The sequence below is a fragment of the Mirounga leonina genome, unplaced genomic scaffold (assembly GCF_011800145.1).
Source record: "Mirounga leonina isolate KUSES-001 unplaced genomic scaffold, KU_Mleo_1.0 Mir_201, whole genome shotgun sequence".
In the NCBI taxonomy this organism is placed as follows: domain Eukaryota; kingdom Metazoa; phylum Chordata; class Mammalia; order Carnivora; family Phocidae; genus Mirounga; species Mirounga leonina.
The window spans coordinates 28,370,944-28,391,776 of record NW_023270504.1 but is presented as its reverse complement, the minus strand read 5'-3'; the positions used below and the strand labels follow the sequence as shown (position 1 = coordinate 28,391,776).

Here is a 20,833-nt window from a genome sequence, read left to right as displayed (position 1 = left end):
GGTTCAAACTTAAATGACCACCAACTTAATATAGATTGCTATATGTTATATACAAACTTAATGGCAACCACAAATCAAAAACCACTAATAAACATGCAAAGAATAGAGAAAGAAATCCAAATATATCACTAAAGAAAACCAGCAAACCATGAAAGGGAGAAGGACAAGAAAGGATTAGAGAAAAATCTTCAGGAACAACCACAAAACAAGTAATAAAATGGCAATTACATAAAATTTACCATTTTAGCCGTTTTTTTTAAGTGTACAGTTCAGTGACACTAAGTACATTCACGTTGTTATGCAACTATCACCACAATCCATCTCCAGAACTTTTTCATGTTCCCATAATAAAACTCTGTCTCACTAAGTAATAACTCCCCATTCTTCTGTCCCCTGTTTCCCTGGTAACCACTATTCTATGAAATTTCTGTCTCTGTGCATTTGACTACTCTAGATTTCTCACATAAGTGGAATCATACATTTGCACTTTTAAAAATACTTGTTCTTTTGTGACTGGCTTATTTTACTTAGCATAAGGTCCTTCAAGGTTCACCCATGTTGTAGCCTGTGTCAGAATTCCATTCCTTTTTAAAGCTGAGTAATATTCCATTGTATGTATATACCATAATTTGTTTATCTGTTCATCAGTTGATGGATATTTGGGTTGTTTTCACCTTTTGGATATTGTGAATACTGCTGCTGTGAACATTGGTGTACAAGTTTGTTTGAGTCTGTGCTTTCCATCCTCTTGGTATATACCCAGAAGTGGAATTGCTGGATCCTGTGGTAATTCTGTATTTGAATATATGGGGAACCACCATACTGTTTTCCACAGTGACTGAACCATTTTACGCTGCCACCAGCAATGCACAAGGGTTCCAATTTCTCCACATCCTCGGCAATACTTATTTTCTGGGGTTTTTTTTTATAATAAACATCCCAGAGCTTTTTAGTGTATCTCATTGTGATTTTGATTGGCATTTCCCTAATGATGAGTGCTGTTGAGCATCTTTTCATGTGCTTATTGGCCATTTATATATCTTCTTTGAAGAAATGTCTATTCGTGTGCTTTACCCATTTCTGGGTAAAGGGCTATTTGTTTTGTTGTTTGTTTTGTTGTTGTTGCTGAGTCTGTGTTGTAGGAGTGCTTTATCTATTCTGGATATTAATCCTTTATGGAAAGGGAAAAGAAGGGATAGGTCTGAGTGAGAATACGAAGAAAGAATTGTCAAAATTTGGATGAAGTAGCTATGTTTTAATCAGAAGAGCTGGAATGTTTTAAGCAAGAAAATTAAAATTATATTTGGTTCGACGATTTATTTATTAAACCAGTGTTGGCAGTTTTTGACAGTTCTTCCTTTCTGCCAGGTATCTCAGGTAGTTTGAACTTCGATGAAGAGGAGACCGATGGAGAGGAAGAAGGGAAAAAATTATGTCATTCACCATATTCAGAGGCAGAGAGACCCAATTCTGCATCCAGCCAGAAATCAACCACAGTATGTAGTTCTGAAACTTCTTCCTGGGGAACTATTTCCCAAATGTATCTCTAGTATTTAAACACGATTACTGAATGAGGGTTCCTTCGAAAGATTGAAGCTCAAATTTAGACTTGAAGTTCATGACCTCCCTAATTTCTTGTGTCTCAAGCCAGCTCTTGTGAAGTTATATCCCACTTTTGTACTTCGCTCCTTCATTACTCCCAATATTCACATACTTATTTAACTTCGCAGAGTTTCCCCTTATTTTGTCAGAAGACTAGAGACATTGGGGTAAATCACGATTTATTTCGCCCGTTGTTTCTGGAAGAGAATAAGTTTTCTATTCCACCTCCTATTGCTCATGGCTGTTCTTTCAGGATGCGGGAGCTTCCGGTACTGCAGCCCAACAAACGGATAACCAGCTGGGAGAAGTGGAGAACTTAGAGGACTTTGCATATAGTCCTGCCCCTCGGGGGATTACAGTCAAGTGTCGGATAACCAGGGATAAAAAAGGAATGGATCGGGGTCTCTTCCCCACTTACTATATGCACTTGGAAAAGGATGAAAATCGGAAGGTATGAGAATTGATTCTTAAGATAGATCTTGAGCTAGAGGGGGAGAATGTTGTGGGACTAGATTGTTGAAGGATCTTGGGATAGGAAAATAGCACTGGTTTCAGACCAAGTCAGCAACTCCCAGTTACTGTGTTCTGTCTTCAAGGAGCTCAGAGTCTCAGAGGTAAAATCTACCCCACCCCAAAGAAAAAGAGTTTTATCCAGAATATAAGAAAATGGAAGAGAATATTTGAATGTAATTATTTGCACCTCTATCCTATTTTTTTGTGGAAGGGAGGGTGTTACTGTGTGTTCTTTGGTTTTTATTTTAATTATGGTGGAACATGACACTGTGCAAGTTTTAGGGAATAGGGGAACTGGAAATAGAGAAAGACATGCAAGTGAAATGTCTTATTTCTCACTCTAGAAATTCTAATTTACTTTAAACACAACTTTGAGGCAATTTAATACTTGCTAATGAACACTGTATTTTGTTTTGCTACCGGGTCTAAGTGGATGATATTAAGAGCATAGAAAGGAGATGATGATTGATACCATTCTTATTATAACCGCTAATTTATTGTTTATGATGTACCAGGCATATGTTAAGTGCTTCATGTATATATTATCTCTTATAATCCTTATCACAACCTTGTAAGAGAGGCTTTCTTATCCCTGCTTTATAGATGAGTAACTGGGGCTTAAGGAGTGACATACCTGCCCCAAATCATACTGATAAGTGCCAGCGCCAGAGTCAGACCCCTATCTGTTTGAGCCCACAGTCCCTTCCTTAGCTGCTGCCATTCTCCTGCTTCCCTGTTGTTGTCCAAATCCAGTAGGGTTTGGGAAGGATGCACAAGTATGACAGTATTCATGCCACTGAAGTCACAGGGGTTTAAAACAACAACATACAGGGCGCCTGGGTGGCTCAGTCAGTTAAGCGTCTGCCTTCGGCTCAGGTCATGACCCCAGGGTCCTGGGATCGAGCCCCGCATCGGGCTCCCTCCTCCGCGGGAAGCCTGCTTCTCCCTCTCCCTCTCTGCTACACCCCAGGGAGCCTGCTTCTCCCTCTCCCTCTGCTGCTCTCTCTCTTTCTCTCTCTGTATGTCAAATAAATAAATAAAATATTAAAAAAAATACAAAAGGAATATGAGGAAAGCAGCCGCGGTAAAGAATGGGAAGGGTGAGTGTTCAGCGTCCTGTCTCTCCTGAAGTTGGAAGGACCCTTCCTCGCCAAATCGGATGAAGCTTTTTTGAAAAAAACCACTGGAGGTTTTAGGGATAAAGTTGCACCTAGTTGTAGTAGCCACCCCCCCCCCCGCCCCCTGCCAAGTTTTGCTTTCTGTGGTTTCAGTCACCTGCAGTCACTGCCATCTGGAAGCAGATGGGCCCTTCTTCTGACATAGGTTCGGCAGGTCAATAGTAGCCTAACGCCCCCTCTCTTCATCTCATTACATAGGCATTTTAAAATCTCACATCAGCACGAGAAGAAGGGGAGTACAGTACAGTGAGATATTTTGAGAGAGAAAGACCACATTCATATAACTTTTATTATAGTATATTGTCAGAATTATCATGTTATTGTTGCTAGTCTCTTGCTATGCCTTATGTATAAATTAAACTTTGTCATATGTATGTACAGTAAAAAACATAGTTTGTAGAGCATCCACCGGGGGTGTAGGCATCCACCGGGGGTCTTAGTGATAAGGGGTGTCTGTTGTATATGGAGAATCCAGCTAAGTGAATTTTGAAAAGTTGTACAGTAGGGAATCCCTGAAAGTGAATTCTGAGAAGCATTATAAGGGTTAGAAAAAGAGATAAAGGCCCCAAGATTGGTCTTCTCCAAGAAAACACCAAACGGCAGGTGAGACTGGTGCCTCTGGAGGCCCTGGGATGGGAGGCCACACGGCTGCATGGCCTCCACAGCCGTCAAGGCCAAGGAGCTCATGGCAGCAAGAGCAAGGATGAGGAGTGGATGCCTCTCACCAGCCTAAGTTGTCTGCGCAAGGACATGAAGTTCAGGTCCCTGGTCCGCCTGCCCATCAGGGACTCTGAGGTCATTGAGGTTTTCCTGGGATCGTCCTTCAAGGATGAGGTTTTTGAAGATCATGCCATTGCAAAAGCAGACCCATGCTGGTGGGCAGACGAGGTTCGAGGCATGTGTTACCATCAGGGATCCCAGCAGACACCTGGGTCGGTGTTAAATGCTCCAGTGTGGTAGACGCTGACATCCGTGGGACCATCATTCTGGCCACGTTTTCTAGTCCCAGTGCAGCAAGGCCTCTGGGAGAACGAGATCAGCAAGCTCCACACCGTCCCTTGTAAGGTGACCGGACGCTGCAGCTCTGTGCTGGTGGTGTGTCACATCCCCGGCCCCAGGGGCCCTGGCTCCGTGTGGGCTGCTGTACCTCCACGGGGGGCTGCATAGCCACCCTGGGCAATGTCGCCAAGGCCACTTGGGATGCCATCTCCAAGACCTACAGCTGTCTCATCCCGACCTCTGCAAAGAGACCGTGTTCACCAAGGCCCCGTCTCAGGAGTTCACTGACCGTCTTGTAAAGACCCACACCAGAGGTTCTGTGCAGAAGACCCAAGCTCCTGCCGTGGTCACCACGTAGTTTGTATACAAGAAAAATGAAGGTGAATTAAGCCTGTTAAAAGCAAGAAAGACCAAAAGAGTGACTGCTTGGCACATGATAGGCACTTGCTAAACATTTGTTAAGTGAATAGTTAGACCGTGGTGGTTGTCTTGATATTCTTGATGGACATTTTTTTTTCTTTTTCCAGGTATTTCTTCTTGCAGGTAGGAAGCGGAAAAAGAGCAAAACATCCAACTACCTTATCTCCACTGATCCAACAGATTTATCTCGTGAAGGGGCAAGTTATATTGGCAAACTCAGGTGAGAGCAACCTTGTATCACTGACCTATTCTTGCTGATATTTTTATTCCTGTAGTTTCAGAGCAATCTGTATCTTTTTTTACAGTGAGTATGTATTGATATTGTAATCTTAAAAAAAAAAAAAGAAGTTAACAGAAAATCTAAGTCCCTTCCTTTAATTTTAATGAGAGATCTTTGAAACAGTGGCGATGAACATTTGGAGAACAGGCAGATGGGCTTCCATTCTATTCCATACCTGTCCTAGATTTGTATTTGTGCAGGAGAAAAAAATATGGATAATCAATGGTAACTTTTTCCTCTTGATTCTAGATCCAACCTCATGGGGACCAAGTTCACAGTTTATGACCATGGTGTCAGCCCAACCAAGGCCCAAGGTCTGGTAGAGAAGGCTCATATCCGGCAGGAGCTGGTAGCCATCTGTTACGTATGTGCCATTCTCGTAATGCACTCTTTTCCCGAGTCTTTTCCCTGATTTCCTGGGTGTCCTGCTGGCACTTTAAACATAACCAACATTGAACTCACGGTCTTCCCTCCCAAGCTTGTTGCTATTTCTGTGACCCTCCTTTTCTGTTGCTGGTTGCTTTTTTCTCTATATATTCAAGTTTTAATCATTTACAAATTGCCAAGTTTGGTTCTTTTTAAGTTTTTTTTTTTTTTTAACGTTTCTTGTCTTACCTGCTCTTTCATTTTCCTAATGCCATTTTATTAACTTGGCCCTTCATCACCTTTTACCCACTGGCCAGAGGTTACAACAAAGTAGACTGATCTCTCTCTCTTTTTCTTTTTTTAAGATTTTTAAGATTTATTTATTTGAGAGAGTGAAAGAGAGAGAGCACAAGCAGGGGGAGGGGTACAGGGAGAGAGAGGGGGAGAAGTGGGCTCCCTGCTGAACACGGGGCTCGATCCCAGGACTCTGGGATCATGATCTGAGTTGAAGGCAGACACTTAACTGTCTGAGCCACCCAGGCGCCCCTCTTTTTGTTTTTTAATTGAGGTGTAATTGACATTTTAGTTTCAGATGTGCACAGATTTTATTTTTTTATTTATAAAAAATATTATTTGTTTTTATTTTAAAAAATTTAAAAGGATTTTATTTATTTATTTGACACAGAAAGAGAGAGAACAAGCAGGGGGAGTGGCAGGCAGAGGGAGAGGGAGAAGCGGAGCCTAATCCCAGCACCCCAGGATCATGACCTGAGCCGAAGGCAGACGCTTAACCGACTGAGCCACCCAGGCGCCCTTATTTATTTATTTTTAAAGATTTTACTTATTTACTTGAGAGAAAGAAGAGCATGAGGGGGGAGGAGGATCAGAGGGAGAGGAGAAGCGGAGTGCCCCCCCCCCCCCAATGCGGGGCTCGATCCCAGGATCCCGAGACCATGACCTGAGCCGAAGGCAGATGCTTAACGACTGAGCTACCCAGACACCCCAAGATTTACTTATTTATTTGAGAGAGAGAGAGAGCACATGTGTGCACGTGCACACGTGAGTGGGGCAGGGGCAGAGGGAGAGAATCCCCAAGTAGACTGCGCTTAGTGCGGAGCCCAATGCTAGGCTCCATCTCAGGACCCATAACATCATGACCTGAGCCAAAACCAAGAGTCGGATGCTTAACTGAATGAGCCACCTCAGTGCCCTAATGTAATGAATTTATATATGTATATATTGCAAAATGATCGTCACAGTAAGTCTAGTTAACATCCATTACCACCCATGGTTACAATTTTTTTTCTTGTGATGAGAACTTTTAAGATCTACTCTCTTAGCAACTTTCATATATACAATACAGTATTATTTTTTTAAATTTGTATAGCTAACACACAATGTTACATTAGTTTCAGGTATACAGCTTAGGGATTTGACAGGTTTATACATTATGCTATGTTCATCACCAGAATAGCTACCATCTGTCCCCATACATCACTATTACAATACTGGTGACTATATTCCTTATGTGGACATAGGCATTTGAATTTTTTTTTTTTAAGATTTTATTTATTTATTTATTTATTTGACAGAGAGAGACACAGCAAGAGAGGGAACACAAGCAGGGGAGTGGGAGAGGGAGAAGCAGGCTTCCCGCGGAGCAGGGAGCCCGATGCGGGGCTTGATCCCAGGACCCTGGGATCATGACCTGAGCCGAAGGCAGACGCTTAACGACTGAGCCACCCAGGCGCCCTGGCATTTGAATTTTTTACCTCCTGGTAGAGGCCCTATGTAAATTAAGCTATAATTCTCACTGTATATCATCTAGTGCCGTGCCCTCATTGGGAAATAAATATTTATTGATGATGACAAAATTGGACAGTTTGCTCACAATTGTCTCAAATTTCACTTAAGACTCAAGAGTAAGAATAAAGTTTCAAGCCAATAGAATCTGTTTTAAATTCAAGTGTTCACATTAGGTTTAAAAGGAGGTACAGTATTGCTTTTCTTTTTTTGATTCCCTGTCTCTCTTCGTTTACCTGCAGTAAAGAAATAAAATTGTTTTTGGTGTTTTTGACATCATCATTGGACATTTTACATGCCCAAGAAAATCTTGTGTTAAGAATGGGGTCTCTTTTTCCTTTCTGTTCCTGAGTCCCTGCCTTATTCTCCTATCTTCCAGGAAACAAATGTACTTGGATTTAAAGGTCCTAGGAAAATGTCTGTCATCATTCCAGGGATGAATATGAATCATGAACGGATCCCCTTTCGGCCACGAAATGTAAGTAAGAACATAGTTAATCAGCAAGGGAGTCTGAAGGACAAGAATACATACAGACAAGATCAATACAAAAAAGTACTGATTCTTGGAGAACCCCAAGTTGGAGTATGGCTCATACCCTTATTTAGGAGCGTGATCACTGCAGAACAGCAGGGTAAGTTGCAGAGTAGTTGCAAAAGTGGTTGATTTGCAGCCGCTTGTCTGCAAAGAGAAATGCCAGATAATCCATCAGAATTTTAAAATCTGCCTTAACTTTTGGCTTTCTTTGTTTCTGTTGTACCCTTCCTGAAACGGAGAAAATACTCCCCTACATCCCCTGCTACCTCACAGAGTTGAGAGCGAATGATTTCCTATGGTTCTTAGTACAAAGCAATGATTTTCTCTTCAAACAGGACCACGAGAGCTTGCTTTCCAAATGGCAAAACAAAACCATGGAGAACTTGATTGAACTGCACAACAAGGCCCCAGTCTGGAACGATGACACGCAGTCCTACGTCCTGAACTTCCATGGCCGGGTCACTCAGGCATCTGTGAAGAACTTTCAGATAGTCCACGAGAATGACCGTAAGCCTGCAGGAAGGGTTGGGCAGGAATAGGAGGAAAGATGTTCTTACATGGTGGGGAAATGAGCACTTCCTATCATTGACAGGAAGTTCTATTCAGGGGAGAATTATTTAAGAAAGAAATTATTTCTTTGGAAAGACTAAAGTGCAGTTTTATTTATTTATTTTTATTTTTTAAAGACTTATTTTTGTATTTTGGGGTGGAGGGGCAGAGGGAGAGGGAGGGAGAGAATCTCAAGCAGGCTTCATGCCCAGCGTGGAGCCAGACATGGGGCTTGATCTCACGACCCTGGGATCATCACCTGAGCCGAAATCAAGAGTCAGACGCTCAACCCACTGAGCCACCCAGGCGTCCCTAAAGTGGCAGTTTTAAAGTAAAACTTCTGAACCACTGTTTGGGAAGTAGATGCAATGGCCCCACTCAGTAAAGGTTCCTCAGCACGTTTAGCCCTTGGATCTTGTGCTGTTCCCTCCTCTGGCCCTTTCATGCTAGTCCGGGCTCGTCTCCTGCTCTCTGAGAGGAATAGTAATAGAAACTTGGCTCATGGTTAGCAGACACTCTTTTTTTTTTTTTAAAGATTTTATTTATTTATTTCAGAGAGAGAATGAGAGAGAGCACATGAGAGGGGGGAGGGGCAGAGGGAGAAGCAGACTCCCCGCTGAGCAGGGAGCCCGATGCTGGACTCGATCCTGAGACTCCAGGATCATGACCTGAGCCGAAGGCAGTCGCTTAACCAACTGAGCCACCCAGGCGCCCCAAGCAGACACTCTTGTCAGTGCCTCTTGCCATCCTTCTCAAGGCTTCCCATTTTAAAGAGACCTGGTTATTGTCTGACCCATTTGGAGGATTTTTCCCTGTATTATAAGTAGGCTTTTCCCCGGTACAGCTCCATTACGTTCTAATGTCCTAATTTCTTTCTGTTTCTAGCTGACTACATAGTCATGCAGTTTGGACGTGTGGCAGACGATGTGTTCACCCTGGACTACAACTACCCGCTGTGTGCACTTCAGGCCTTTGCCATTGGGCTTTCTAGCTTTGACAGCAAACTGGCATGTGAATGAGAGAAACGGCAGGTGCCAAGCTTTCTCACTCAGAGCTTTCAGGAGCGGATATTGCCTCCTCTGCTTTTGCCCCAGGACATGAAGAGCGACAGCCCGCCCCTTGGGGAGCAATCCCCGAATGTATGTATATGTTTATACGTGCGTGTGTACATGTATTTAGGGGTATATATACACACGCACGTATGTACACACACACTCAACTTCTCTGGGTTTTACAGACCCGGTCAGGGATCACAGCTTCACATGGGTGAGACATGGTTCAGAGCACAGAAGGTTCCTGTCCAGAGCACATTGGTAACTCCTGAGGTGATTGCCCAAAGATTCTGTGCCTCAACAGTCAGATTTCCTATGCTTGGAAACTTGCAGCAAGAATCACGTTCTAATGATTAATTACCGGGGTCTTTTTTTGGAAGACCTTTTCAGAGTGGGAGAGTTCCCTAAATTGCCTTTAGTCTTCAGGTCTGTAGACTTTTTCTGTAAATGGCCAAGAGAGTCCCTCACAGCTGCTCAGCTCTGTTGTACCACAAACACAGCCAGGGCCAGTTCAGAAGCTAGTGAGTCTGGCTGTGTTCCATTGAAACTTTATTTACAAAAACAGGCAGCAGGCCAGATTTGGCCTGTGGGCTGGTTTGGGGGCCCTGGCTCTAGGGATACTTCTGTAAATGATGGGCCTCGGCATCTTCCAGAATGGGCCCGTGGTCGTGACATCATATGAGTGGGAAATGGGTATCTCTAGGAAGCAACAGTCCCACAGACTGGATCCAAAAAGGTACTCGGCTACATCCACATAGCTTTTATGTTGTTTTCTATTTTTTATTTATTTTTATTTCTTTTAAGTAAGCCTTACGTCCAATATGGAGCTTAAACTCACGACCCTGAGATCAAAAGTCACATGCTCTACTGATGGAGCCAGCCAAGTACCCCTTAAAATTTTTTTATTATATATTTTTTTCAAGTAAGCTTTATGCCCAACGTGGGGCTTCTAAAAATTTTTATTTTTATTTTACTTTTTTTTTTTTAAGTAAGCTTTGCTTTTACCTTGTTTTGGTGATGGGGTTTTCCAGAGAAAACCCCAAATCAGTGATCATTTTGAGTCCACACAGGTAGCTTAATTCTGCTGTCCTACCCAAAGTACCCATGGGAGAAGACGTCAGCCACTTTACCAGCCGACATACGCTCTCTTGGAAACACATCTAGTATTGTGTGGTCTCTGTCAGAGGGAGTGTGGTATTGTTAGAGCTGGCTTGCCTTCCTTGTGGGGCTTGGATGGTACTGACGTCACTGTCCCCTACTTCCCCCTCTTTCCTCAGAGCAGGTTGGCTAGCAGCAATCTCAGTCAAAGCGGCTATGGCCAAGTTTTGTGATCAGTGATGTGAGAAATGTATTGTCTTAATTTCAGTTTAGGCTGAAAGCATAAACTCTAGAGGTGACTTAGTCTAATTAAGACTGAGCATAATTTGACAGTTGCCTTCATTTTCAATCCAGGAGTGCCTCTTACAGCTATATTACTATGAAGTCATAGTATAGAGGGACACACACACCTGTAGACCATGTAAGAGGTAAGAGAACATTGTGTATCGAAACTTGTCATTGTCATTATCCAGAGAGGTGGCAGGGAGGCTTTGGTGACTGAGCTCTGCAGACCGTGTTAGGCAGAGCTTTGGACCTTTCTTCTTAACAGAAATATTATCAGCTCCCTAAAGCCTGGCTCACTGGTACCCATCACGTTCCTGTCCCTTTTCCTCGCAGATCATAAGAGTTTTGCCAAGTCTTTCAGATTATTAGCACCTCCCAACAAATCCTATGACTCTGCTTGCCACCAGTTCACCAGTCTCAGAATGCATCTGACTCTTGAGAATCCAAGAACCTTGTGAGTCCTACATTCAGCATTGTCCTACTCCCAAGCCTTTGTGCGCCGAGCTGTTGCCAGCATGGGGCAAGGAGTCAGGGCTGTTGTGCGATTATGTTTCCCTTCTGCGGACTTCCTTTTCGTCCCCGCTTCCTGTTGTTCCTTGCTCCACATCAAATAGCAATGCGAAGGAAAGAGATGTGGGAGATGAAAAGACTCTTTGCCCATCCCCCACTGGCGAGGCCTGTTTGCTTTGTTTTGACATGCTTGGTTTCCATCTCAGGCATGCTTCCTATCAAGTGCCTCATTCATAGAAGTGCCCTAACGCCCTTCAGACCTCTCGCGCCACTGTCCTGATGGACTGTCTAATCCGCCCTTGTTGAAAACGGAAAGCCTGACGGGACGACTGGATCTAATCCTTCTTCCTCCCGCTTTGTCTGGCTCCGAGACATCTATGCCCCAGCTTCATGTACTCTCTGCTTGAATGTGCAGGCGATTGGTTTTACAGAAATCATATTTATACCTTTTGTATGCTACAGAAATAAAAGATAATTTATATAAAAATGTGAGTGTCTCCAGTCTTCTGTGTGAAGTCCCATCCCTTATGGAGTTCCTGCAGTCATGTTCTGGAATAATAAATTTCATCCTGTGGATTTCATCCTGTAAATCAGGATGCTATCATCCCAGGATAGCAGGAGTCTGCAGACTCAGAAGTCTGTCTCATCATATTCGTGACACCAAGAATTTTCTAGATAGATGATAGAGCCAAGAACTGAGCAAAGAGGGGTCCACAGAAGGGTGGGGTTTATATTGTTCTAGATACCTGCACTAGTCAGCCTCCTGGATCATCTTCTTCTTCTTTTTTAGGGACATCTCCTTTTGAAATTTTTTTTTAATTTGATTTATTTTTAAATAGGCTCTACACCCAACGTGGGGCTTGAACTCACAACCCTGAGGTCAAGAGTCATGTGCTCTACCAACTGAGCCAGCCAGGCGCCCCTCCTGGATCTTTGTCAGCATCACTTACTGATTCAATATCTAAAACTGAAATAGACCCTGTCTCTTGCCTCTGAGTGTTCACATTTTAGAGCTACCTCACAGAGACAAGTTGAAAAAAATTATGTGTTCACAGATCTTTACTAGGCCTTCCTGCTCTTATCAGTGTCATAGTGAAAATGAGTCACATGGAAGGAACCAGGAAGAGCGTAAAAATCAGGATGAGAGGTGGAGTCAGAGTTTAATTCTTAGGGCTTGGTTACTCTTTTTCACATGGTTCTTTTTGGCTAAGGTGCACGGCTGGCTAAACAGATTATTTATGACACAATTTATTGTATACTTTTCAGTGACCAGGAGTAATATCAATGCTTCAATGGTCATCGACATGAAAGATATCAGCAAGTGGTTTTTAAAAATCTAAAACAGGCCTACAGAAGGTTCTTTTTGATCAGAAGTTTAGCAGATCACACAACTAGCACCAATTCACTTCCTTTAGCCAGCATTGTAAGTACAGAAATAAAGCAATAGTTTGATTGAGGCCAAATCCCAGGGTTTTGAACCCTTTTGTGCCGGTGATTTGCCTGCGCCTCTTTCCTCCTCTATACATTGAGAGGGCTCAAACTATATGATCTTCAATTCTTGCCTATGGTTCTCCCCACTCACGCTGACAACAATGTGGAATGCAATACTTGCATTTGGAATTGAACTCTCTGGTTACCTTCTGGACAGCATCTTGCCTTTCATAGCTGAAGATAATGCTGAGAGGAGTGCCAGAGATCCCAGGAAAGGACCACGGATGCTTAAGCTAAGCAACCGGAGAGGGCAGATTCTGAATATGTCTTTGGTGGGAGATTCTGGAATGGCAGGAGTGCACGATGTGGAAGAGGCAGGATCTGGTGCTAAGGAAGCGCAGGACCTCCGGGCTGCTTTTCCCCAACCACTGGAGATATCTTGCTCCACTGAGAAAACCCTGGGAAGTTGCAAGCTGCCCTTCTCCTCAGCCTCCAGCTCCCTCTCTAGATATAATGGCTCCCACACAAGTACTCATGCCATATGCCTAATGGCTGCTTCCCTCCATCTATAGCCCTGTCTTAATCTTCCCCATGTGAAACTCAGCTAGGGGCTTGCGAGGGACTGGCCAGACCCTGTCCCACCCCTCAGACACATTTCTTGATCAATTGCATATTGGGTCATTTTGCCTCTCTCCCCGCTTTGGTTGCCTAGTTGTCATAGTCAATGTATATTCCTTAAAAGTCTCACAAACTCCTCTCATCTGCAAAAAGCCAGGGATACCACAATAAATGAAAGATTTGCCATTGGTGCTCAGAATTCAGGCAAGCCTTAATTAAACCACAGATGGGTTCGTGGCACCACCTACCGACCGAGGATGCACATTACAAGTGCATTAAAATGAAAAGCGCAGATTCTGTAATCCAGAGGAGGAAGTCACAAAAGGCTCAGTGACTTCAACACCTGGACCATGTTATCACATATTTACAAAGCACCCTTGTGCTTCGGTGGGACTCTTCTGAAGGTCCGAGAACAGTAATACTTCTGGAGTTTAGAAGCCAGTAGAGGTATTCCAGGTAAAATGCCGGCACTTGGTATAGGATTGTGGCAAATATCAATATCGCTTTTATTAACATCCTTTTAAAATGAAGTGACACATTTAAGATTACATTTTTAGCCATGCAGTTATAGGAAATGGTTTATATGCACTCATAAAGAAATTCTAGATGGTTTTCCAGGGGCTATAATGAGAGGAAAGAAAAACAGAATAGTTTAACTGGGAAACTAAACATCCAGGTTCTAGTCTCAACCCTGACCTGACCTCACATTCCTTACTTTGTACCCATCTCTCTATTTCTATGTGAAGGAACAGCCTAGGCAAAAAATGCCCCTGATGTTAGTGGAAATTTTGGAAATACTTCAACTATGAAATGGATCTCCCTGATTTTTTCTGGCTCTTTTGGTCCATCAGGCCCACGCTCCTTTCACAAGGTTCTAGGACTAGGGCCCAAGAGTCTGGAGGGAAGAAAAGAGAGGAAGCCCCAGAAAGGGCAAAGCTGGTGGGGGCCAAGGTGAGAGTGGGAGTTTTCCTGATCTATTACCATCATTTAGTACACATTTTGGTTTAAAATGCTGGTTCTCAAGCCTCAGAGTTTTAATATCTAGTTAGATACTATCTACCCAGATTCTGTCCCTTATTATGATTTTCAAAGATTCAAAAAATACCAGTAGTTCTTTTCTGTAGTCTGGGGGCGGGAAGGCTAGAGAGGAAGAATGATCTGAGAGGAGAGTGGCAGGCAGAGGAGGGCTAGGAATTAGATTGAGATTTTAAAAATGGGGTGAATATGTAATTTCTAGGGTATATATGCACATCAGGACAAATTACATCCATATAAGATAGAAGTTTGACCTTAAAAAATATGTCCTCATTTTGCCTTGAATCAATTTTATGTTATTCCGTATCAGATATATAGAGATATGAATTCTAAATATTAATAATTTCATATGGTCTAAAAGAAACTTTAAAAACTACAATGAAAGCATCTGCCCATATCTGTCCCCTTCTTTTCCCCTTGCCCTGTTCCCTTCCTATAGTTAACTCTTTTTAGTTTCCTTCTAGTGTATCTTCCTAATATTTCATTATGCAAAAATAAATGCATTTGTAACTCCCCAACCTTTGTCCACAAAATATATATAGCATACTATAAACTCAGTTCGACAGCTTGCTTACTATACCCTGGAGATAATCCCCTATCAGTAAATGCACACCTTCCTCATTTTTGTTTACGCTCCACAGTATTTCACTGTGGGAGTACCAGTGTTTTTATTTATTTATTTATTTTTAAAGATTTTATTTATTTCAGAGAGAGAGAATGAGAGACAGAGAGCAGGAGAGGGAAGAGGGTCAGAGGGAGAAGCAGACCCCCTGCTGAGCAAGGAGCCCGATGTGGGACTCGATGCCGGGACTCCAGGATCATGACCTGAGCCGGAGGCAGTCACTTAACCAACTGAGCCACCCAGGCGCCCAGTACCAGTGTTTTTAATTAACCCCCTCTGTATGGACAATTTGCACATTAGAAATTTTATCAGGGGAGAAGGGGGAGAAAAAAAGAAATTGTATCAGTGTGTTTTGAGTATATGCAGTGTTCCAGGGACCCGTGTTACCTATTTTAATCCTCTTCTTTTTCACTCTTCACACTCAGTCACTACTACAACGTGACACCTTTACGTTGGGTGCTCCCACGGCCCTGAATGCTTCCCTTAGCTCTGCAGGTGTTCTCTGCCGGCCTGCTAAGCAGCGCCTGGAGGGTGGTCCACCACCGCGCTGTCCCACACCTTAGCCACTAGTTGTGGGCCGTTATTTACATTTAAATGAATCAAAATGAAATTCCGTTCTTCAGTCGGGCTAGCTACATTTCAAGTGCTCAGTGGCCACAAGTGGCTAGTGCCTACCATGCTGGACGGTGCAGATAAAGAACGCTTCATGGGGAAATTCCTTGTCTAGCTCCCTCATTCGACCGTTAGTATCTCGAGGGGCAGGGATGGGGATTTTTCTGTTTCCCCCTGGTGCTTCCCTAGCACAGTGCCAAGGACATCATCCGTGTTCAATAAATGTGGAGTGGGAAAATGAGTGATGAGGACACGGGGCTCATGGTCTAAGTGTGCCAAGGTCACAGTCAGCATGCGCCTGAGCTGTTATTTGAACCCAGACGGTTTAGGTGCCCAGTAAGGTCATAATGACTTATGTTAATTTTCAAAATATTGAATCTGTAGCTACTGAAAATGAAATCTGTAGCTGAATAAGACTGCGGAAAGCTTTTCCTTCCTTTCGTTTTTTTTTTTTTTTTCTGGAAGTCTTGGATATCCGAACCTAAAGATCCCCTGGGAACCTCAGAGAAACTCGCACATGAGAATTGGGTGGGGAAGGCTCCAAGCTCCAGCCTCTGGAAAGCAACAGTTTGTTTCGGTCTGTAAATACACTGGATGAGTTTGCCAGGGCTGCCATAGCAAAATACCACAGACTGGGGGGCTTAAACAGAAGTTGACTTCTCACAGTTTTGGGGGCTAGAAGACAAAGATCAAGGGGTTGGCATGTTTGGTTCCTCCTGAGGCCTCTCTCCTTGGCTTGCAGATGGCGGCCTTCTTTTTGTGTCTGTGCGTGGCCCCCTTCTGTGAGTGTTCTGTGTCCTTCCTGATCTCTCTCCTTATAAGGGCACTGGTCAGCTGAGATGAGGGCCCCCCCTAAAGACCTCTTTTTTAACTTAATCACCTCTTTAAAGACATTATCTCCAGATCCACTCACACTCTGAAGTACTGGGGATTAGGACTTCAACGTGTGAATTTGGGGGAGACACAATTTAGTCCATAGCATCTACTTAGTTCCCTAGATAGACTTAGAGTCAACCCTCTTTCACATTTATCTTTGACAAAGAGAGAACAGAACTAATATTCTGTTTATCAAATTAAAGGCTGCTTTTATTCGATAAAGAAAGACTGCAAACACCTTTGGTAAAGTTCTGCTTTGTTCTTCAGAACACAAGATGCACTTCGGTTGATACGGAGTGAGAAGTCTTCTTAAGGAAAAGCAAACAGAAGTATGGAGAGGTTGAAAAAGGAAAAGGAACCTGAGTACCAGGGGACCACAATCACAGGAGGAACTCAGTCCCAAAACAGGGTTGTAGGCGGGTGGGGGGCATGCTTTGGAGACATCTGAAAAGTGCCTTTTACCTAGTGGCTGGGGAATGATCTTCTCCTTGTCAACTTGTTATTAGGCCATTAAGTCCAGTTGCGGGTGGTTTTTAAAAAAAGATGTGGTGAAACTAGGGAAGGGTTAGATACACAGTTCTAGTCACACTTTTCTCCCCCACTGTAAAAGTACAAGTTCGTTGCATATAGGAGGCAGAAGAATAAAATGCAGAAGAATAAAGGAAATAAAGAATAACACCTGAAACTAATGTAACATTGTGTGTCAACTCTACTTCAATAAAAAAATAAAGAATGAAAATGAGAGGGTGCCTGGGTGGCTCAGTCCATTGAGCACCTAACTCTTGGTTTCGGCTCAGGTCATGATCTCAGGGTGGGGAGGTTGAGGCTGGAGTCTGGCTCTGCACTCAGCGAGGAGTCTGTTTGAGATTCTTTTTCCCTCTCCCTCGCCTGTACACCTTCCCCTTCTTGCTTGTGCACATGTTCTCTCTCTCTAATACTTAAATAAAATCTTTAAAAAAAAGAATGAAAATGAGAAAATTAAAAAATCCCGTTAATCTTCAACATGTCAGAGGTAATCACTCAAATACTTTTCAATTTATTTTTCAAAAACAGGATCATCCCACATATACTGCTCTTAGAATCTGTATTTCCACTTATATCATGAACAATATTTGTCTGGTTTACTTTAAAAAAATCTTGTTATTAATAACTGAAAAGAATTCCATCATATAGATGTGGTTGAACTTGTTTAAAACATACAGATAATTTGTTTAACTATGACCATGCAGGTTGGAAAAACAAAATTTATTAAAGGAGTGGAAATAATACCGAACCACACGTGGTAAAAGTAATTAATATAATTTTTGACTGTAATTTTGGAGTATAGACAACACAAATACCCTCCCTGCATGAAACCTGGCTCTGACCACAGCCCTGCCCTCCTCCCGCACCACTCACCAGGAAGCCTGGGTGAGATGCAGCTGTAGGACTGGGTAGGGTGGTCTGCTTCACTAAGAAGTGAGGTGAGCTGTGGATTATATGGTGTCATTTGAGGGGAACCATATGCATCTCTTCAAGCTTGATTTGGACAGATGCGATAATTCCACCAACGATTCATTCCTGAGGGTCACTGAAAGAGGGTCCTGTCCCTTAAGAAAGGTATTACCCCTGGGGAGGGGCAGGGCACGTGTGTAAAATCAGTCAGTCTTGAACCTTCAGAACTTCCATGTCTGAGAACTATAGCCAGAGGGACCGCGACAGCTTGGGAAATGAGATTCCTGAAGGCGCAGAGCTCTCTAGAAGCCTGTGAGGGTGTCGACCAGGAGGCTGAGCTCCTGAAGGCATGCTATTCCAGCCTGTATCATTTAGGGTCTCGGCTAGTTAAGATTTGGAGGGAATTAGCCAACCTGATCTCCGAATTTCCTCTCAGCGATCTGGGCTGGACATGACACTCCCAAGGTTGCTTTATTGTCTCCGCTCTGGACTCTGTTCCTCTAAACCCTCTGAACCTTGGCTGGACTCAGCTCCCAGCTAACCTATTTCTCCTTGCATTTGAATTCTTATCTCCGCGAATGGTACCACCAATTGTTCACTTGTCAAAGCTTAGTGAGTTTTGATTCCTCTCTCACCCTCACAGCCAACCTAGTTACCAGTTCTTGTTGATTTTGCCTGGGGACTGTTTCTGAGACCCTCTCCCTTGTCGTTGTCAAGCTCAGGAGCACGGCCTGAGCTTTGGGCACCCGGACTCTCCAATCCAGCCCGACACTGTGGCCAGAGGGGTCTTTCTAATGATCCTACTGATTATGTCACACCTGTGTCAAAATGACCTTTCCGATGCCCAAACTCTTGAGCATGGGATACGATGATCTTCACAACCTGGCACCCACTTATTGTAATCTATTCTTCCAGCACACCAGTTTACAAGACTTTTCCTACTTTTCCTACACACCCTGTGTGTACACGCTGCAATACCTTTGTGGGTCTTCCACCCTTAGTTGGTAAGTTCTCATTTATCCTTCGAGGGCTGGAGCAAACGTTGCCCCTGTAACTTAAGAGTTCATTGTTCCTTCCCTTGGGTTCCCTGTGAGCTCCGTATAATTGTCTTCCCACCTAAACTGTGAACTTCCTGAGGGTAGTGACCTGTCCCCTGCACCTAGCATGGTGCTCCAAGTCAACACTCAACAAATAATTATTGCATTAGATAGCCATTGTGTAGTTTGTACTTCCTTTGGTGCCTACATACTGCCCTGCAGTCTTTTCATGTATGTGAGGTGTGACCAAGCCCTGATGTGACTCATTATTTAATAAGCATACCAGAATTTATGTAATCAAATCAGAGCTGCTTCCTTCAAAGTCTTCACCTTATGAGACTGGATATTTCGTCCAGTGATGCTGTCATTGCTCAAAACACCTTTGGCATTTATAGCACTGTCTTTTCAATCTCCTCTGTGGTAGCTTTTTGGTTTCCGTTTATTCAACATTTATTATGTGCTTATCTATCCCAGGCACCAAGGTGGTGCTGGGTGAAAGATAAATCAGACGTTTACTCTGTCTTCAAAGAAGTTTCTGTTTGGCAAGGGAGATACCATCTGGACAGCCACAGCAATACAAGGTGAAGTGATAATGCTCCCGCCGGCTTGGATCTGATTTTTGGAAAAAGCCAAAAGTCCTTTGGTTTCAGCCTCCCAACAAGGTGAGACAGAGAGGTACGTGATAACGCTGCTTTAAGTCAACACTTCCAAAAAGGAGTCCAGTGCGTTTCCCGCACCCCTCTCCCCAACAAGAGAGTAAACTATCTGGTACGTTCACTTCAAACCCAGACTCCCACTTTGCAGCAATGCTCTTCTATATACGGAGTCTTCCCAGCTAAAGCTAAGCTCTTTGAGGGTAGGTGCTGAGGTCTTATTTTCATTTTTGTTTTCACAGCATCTGGGGGACACATAATATATATTGGATAATCCTATTGAGTTACTGAGCCCAGAAGGTGTCTCCCCGTGCCACACGGACTTCACATCGAGTCTCCTCTCCCCATGTGCTTTATATATGCTCTTGGTAGGGACAGATCCTCAAGGGACAGACAACGACCGAAAGGACCAACGCCGGGGAGGGCACGCGTGGGGGCACTGGCGGCGGATCTGGGACTAGAGCCCGCGAGTTCCTGCTTCCTGGTTCCCCGGAGCGAGTGTCCTTTGGTGGGAGCCGCGGGGAAGGGAGCAGCCCTTCCTGCGCGTCGGGCGCCCGCCCCTTCCCAGGCCTCCCAGGGACTTGTGCGGAGCGGCGCCGGCCGGGGACGCCGAGGGTGGCAGGGCCACCCCACAGGACCCCCCCTGCCCCCCACCCCGGTTATGAGGAAGGTTTTTAGCTCCTGGGAAAGACAGTCGGAGACGCGGCCAGGAAAGGCAGGAACCGGGGGGCTCCGGGAGGACGAAGAGAGTCGCGGCCGAGAGAGCCAAGGGAACGTCTGGTCGCCGGGAAGCGGCGGAGGCCGCGTCCGAGCCGAGGGGTCCGCGCCGCCCGGCCGCCGTCCCACCGCCCCGCCGCGCGCGCGCCTCCCCTCCCCCCCCGGCCCCGCCCCCGCCCGGCCGCCCCCTCCCCCTGCGGCCCAGTCTCCTCCCCGAGGGGCCGGGGGCAGGGCCGCCCCTCCCTCCGGCTCCCTCCCTCCCTCAGCTGCGCGCATCTCATACCAGCCCTCATTCCGCACATTCCAGGCTTCCTCCTTTCAAACTCCAGGCCAGGGGGCGGGCAGGGCCCGAGCTCCCGGCTCCCGCCGCCCGCGGCCGCGTCCCCCAGGTGAGTGGCGCCCGCCCCGCCGCGCGCCCCCCGCCCCCCGCCGCGCCGGCCCCTCGGCCGCGTGCGCCGCCGCTCTTTTCTTCCCCCTCGCCCTTCCCGCCCCGGACCTCTGGGCCCGGCCCGCGCCCCGCTGCCCTCCCTTCCGCCGCTGGCCCCCGGGCTCCCTTCCTCTCGCCCGTTGACTCACTCCTCCAGGAATAGGGAGCTCCCGTGCTTTCC

At 44.9% G+C, this 20,833-nt stretch overlaps 1 protein-coding gene and 1 long non-coding RNA gene across 4 annotated transcripts in view; one reads left to right on the top strand and one right to left on the bottom strand.

The window, feature by feature from the left end:
• Window positions 1–10,055, top strand: part of TULP3 (TUB like protein 3) — a 60,374-nt gene extending 50,319 nt beyond the window's left edge. For 2 of the 3 annotated variants that reach the window (XM_035028465.1, XM_035028464.1), the window contains 7 exons: window positions 1,369–1,496; window positions 1,856–2,053; window positions 4,820–4,932; window positions 5,242–5,356; window positions 7,541–7,639; window positions 8,032–8,203; window positions 9,131–9,264. In XM_035028465.1, coding sequence (XP_034884356.1) covers window positions 1,369–1,496; window positions 1,856–2,053; window positions 4,820–4,932; window positions 5,242–5,356; window positions 7,541–7,639; window positions 8,032–8,203; window positions 9,131–9,264 — 959 coding nt within the window. Of the gene's footprint in view, window positions 1–1,368; window positions 1,497–1,855; window positions 2,054–4,819; window positions 4,933–5,241; window positions 5,357–7,540; window positions 7,640–8,031; window positions 8,204–9,130 lie in introns of all 3 variants that reach the window. The other variant, XM_035028463.1, reaches the window with a different exon arrangement.
• Window positions 3,880–8,103, bottom strand: LOC118025778. The gene is made up of 3 exons (XR_004683387.1): window positions 7,963–8,103; window positions 7,758–7,840; window positions 3,880–4,683 (listed from the first exon to the last, which is right to left on the bottom strand). It is a non-coding gene; the product is annotated as an uncharacterized LOC118025778 (long non-coding RNA).
• Window positions 10,056–20,833: the final 10,778 nt, after the last annotated feature.